This window comes from Cervus elaphus, chromosome 1, assembly GCF_910594005.1.
Source record: "Cervus elaphus chromosome 1, mCerEla1.1, whole genome shotgun sequence".
NCBI lineage: Eukaryota > Metazoa > Chordata > Mammalia > Artiodactyla > Cervidae > Cervus > Cervus elaphus.
The window spans coordinates 58,847,318-58,849,388 of NC_057815.1; the positions used below are offsets into that span (position 1 = coordinate 58,847,318).

A 2,071-nucleotide genomic window follows, 5' to 3' on the forward strand; every position below is an offset into this window, starting at 1 on the left:
CCTGAAACTAAGCTTGTGAAAATTTGGAATTACTTCAACAAAGTTTAAAAACCTCAATATAGAACAAGAGTGAAAATTGGAAACTCTGACCATTCTATCTCAGAAAAATAGGCTGAAAGGATGGGACTAAGGATATTGGAGTTATGAAAGGATAGTTGTGGGAATTAGTGATCCACTTTTCTCTACCATGCTAAATACAAACAAATTTAAAGCCACAACTGCCTCAGGTATGTGAAATGAAATGAATAAATGGGACAAATAATGCATGGGGGATTTATGCCTTTATTTCTATTGATGGAGTCAGTCTTGCAGAACACAAAGTAAAGTATCAAGAAGACTCTTATGTCCCCAAGTTCACATTATAAGAAATTTCACACTGTCCCCAGTGTATGTCACATTGGTGCACATTAGCACAGTAAATACTTAGAATATATTGGTCGAAGAATTTTCAAAATAGCATTTGTACCAGTAAGATAAAAGTTAAGTCCATATTGGGCAAACAGAGGAAAATGGCACATAATAATGATGGGTGCAATACACCTCTGTGCTCCTTCCCTCCACTGGTCTTTTCAACAGCTATTGCAGCAGCTGGGTTTAATCCCAAAAAGATGAAAACAGAGGCAGAGAGGAATCCCCAACATGGAACTGATTGTTCCTCACTTAATAAACTTCAGTTCCACCTCAAAATGTCTACAGAAAGAAGTTTCTGACACCTAAAGCCTTGTGGAAGGTCCGACCAAGGGCATTCTTCACCTCATTATTTCTCAAGCTGTAGATGATAGGGTTCAACATGGGAGTTACAATAGTATAGGACAGTGATAGCACTTTTTTGCTCTCAGGAGAACTATTGGACTTTGGACGGAAGTAGGTGAGACTTGAAGATACATAGAAGAGGGAGACAACAAGGAGGTGGGATGAGCAGGTAGAGAAGGCTTTACGCTTCCCCTTTGCCGATGGAATCTTCAGGATGGCAGCAGCAATGCGAGTGTAGGAACATAGGATCAGCAAACAGGGTATCATGACAACCAGAATGGTTCCAATGATGGCATAGACCTCAAACAGTGCTGTGTCTGCACAGACCAGCCTCAGCACAGGCGGGCTGTCACAGAAGAAGTGGTTCACCTTGTTGATGCCACAGAATGGAAAGCTGAAGAGCCACGTGGTCTGCACAGTAGCCATGGGAATGCCTGGAAACCAGGAGACAGCTGCCAGTTTGGCACGTGTCCTTGGATTCATGATGACTGGGTAGTGCAAGGGACTGCAGATGGCTACATAGCAGTCATAGGCCATGGTGGCCAGGAGGAAGCATTCAGAAACCCCAAAGAAGAAGAAGAAATACATCTGAGTGGCACAGCCAAGAAAGGAGATGGTTGTGTCCTGGGCAACCAGGGTCCCCAGCATCTTGGGCACAATGACCAGGTTGAAGCCAATCTCTAAAAAGGACAAGTTCCTAAGGAAGAAGTACATGGGGCTGTGCAGCATGGGGTCAGCCAAGGTAACCAGAATGATGAGGCTGTTTCCCAGCAGAGTGACCAGGTAGATGACCAGAAATGTCAGGAAGAGTACTGACTGTATTTCAGTAGGTAAGGAAGAGAAACTCAGGAGGATAAACTCACTCACTCTTGTCCAGTTTCCTTCAGCCATTGATTAAATATGCCAGCTGTGATCATGGAGAGAGATTCTTTATTGGAAGAGTCAGGTTCTGGATTTGTTTTCAGACTCTTTCTTAGTGTCTTGAAAGAAGCACAGTCAGGATCTCAGTTGTAACAGAAAGTGCCTTGTGTTACCTAAGAATCAACACAAGGAGAAAAGAATGGAGTCTGAGTTCTGAAATGGGCAATGTCTCATCCTTCCCCACTCTTATTCTTTATGATCCATTTTCTACTTTGTTACCATATTTACTAAAACAACTTGGGTCATATCTATATACATTCATTTTCTGCTGCACATTTAATACCTTTGTAGTGGGGTTAAGTGAGATGGGTCCTGAGGCAATGGAGTGGAGTCAGATGGAAAAACAGTAGAAATTTTCCATTTGTGCCTATTATATATCCCCACTTCTTTAAAGATT

The 2,071-nt window shown here is 42.3% G+C and overlaps 1 protein-coding gene across 1 annotated transcript; it reads right to left on the bottom strand.

The window, feature by feature from the left end:
• Positions 1 to 690: 690 nt before the first annotated feature.
• LOC122693997 (olfactory receptor 10A5-like) lies at positions 691 to 1,644 on the bottom strand. The gene has a single exon (XM_043902135.1). The coding sequence runs from the start codon at positions 1,642 to 1,644 to the stop codon at positions 691 to 693; it is 954 nt and encodes a 317-aa protein (XP_043758070.1).
• Positions 1,645 to 2,071: the final 427 nt, after the last annotated feature.

Excerpts from the sequence above, each read along its gene's own strand:
- LOC122693997 (XM_043902135.1), bottom strand. The coding sequence starts at position 1,644 with ATGGCTGAAGGAAACTGGACAAGAGTGAGTGAGTTTATCCTCCTGAGT.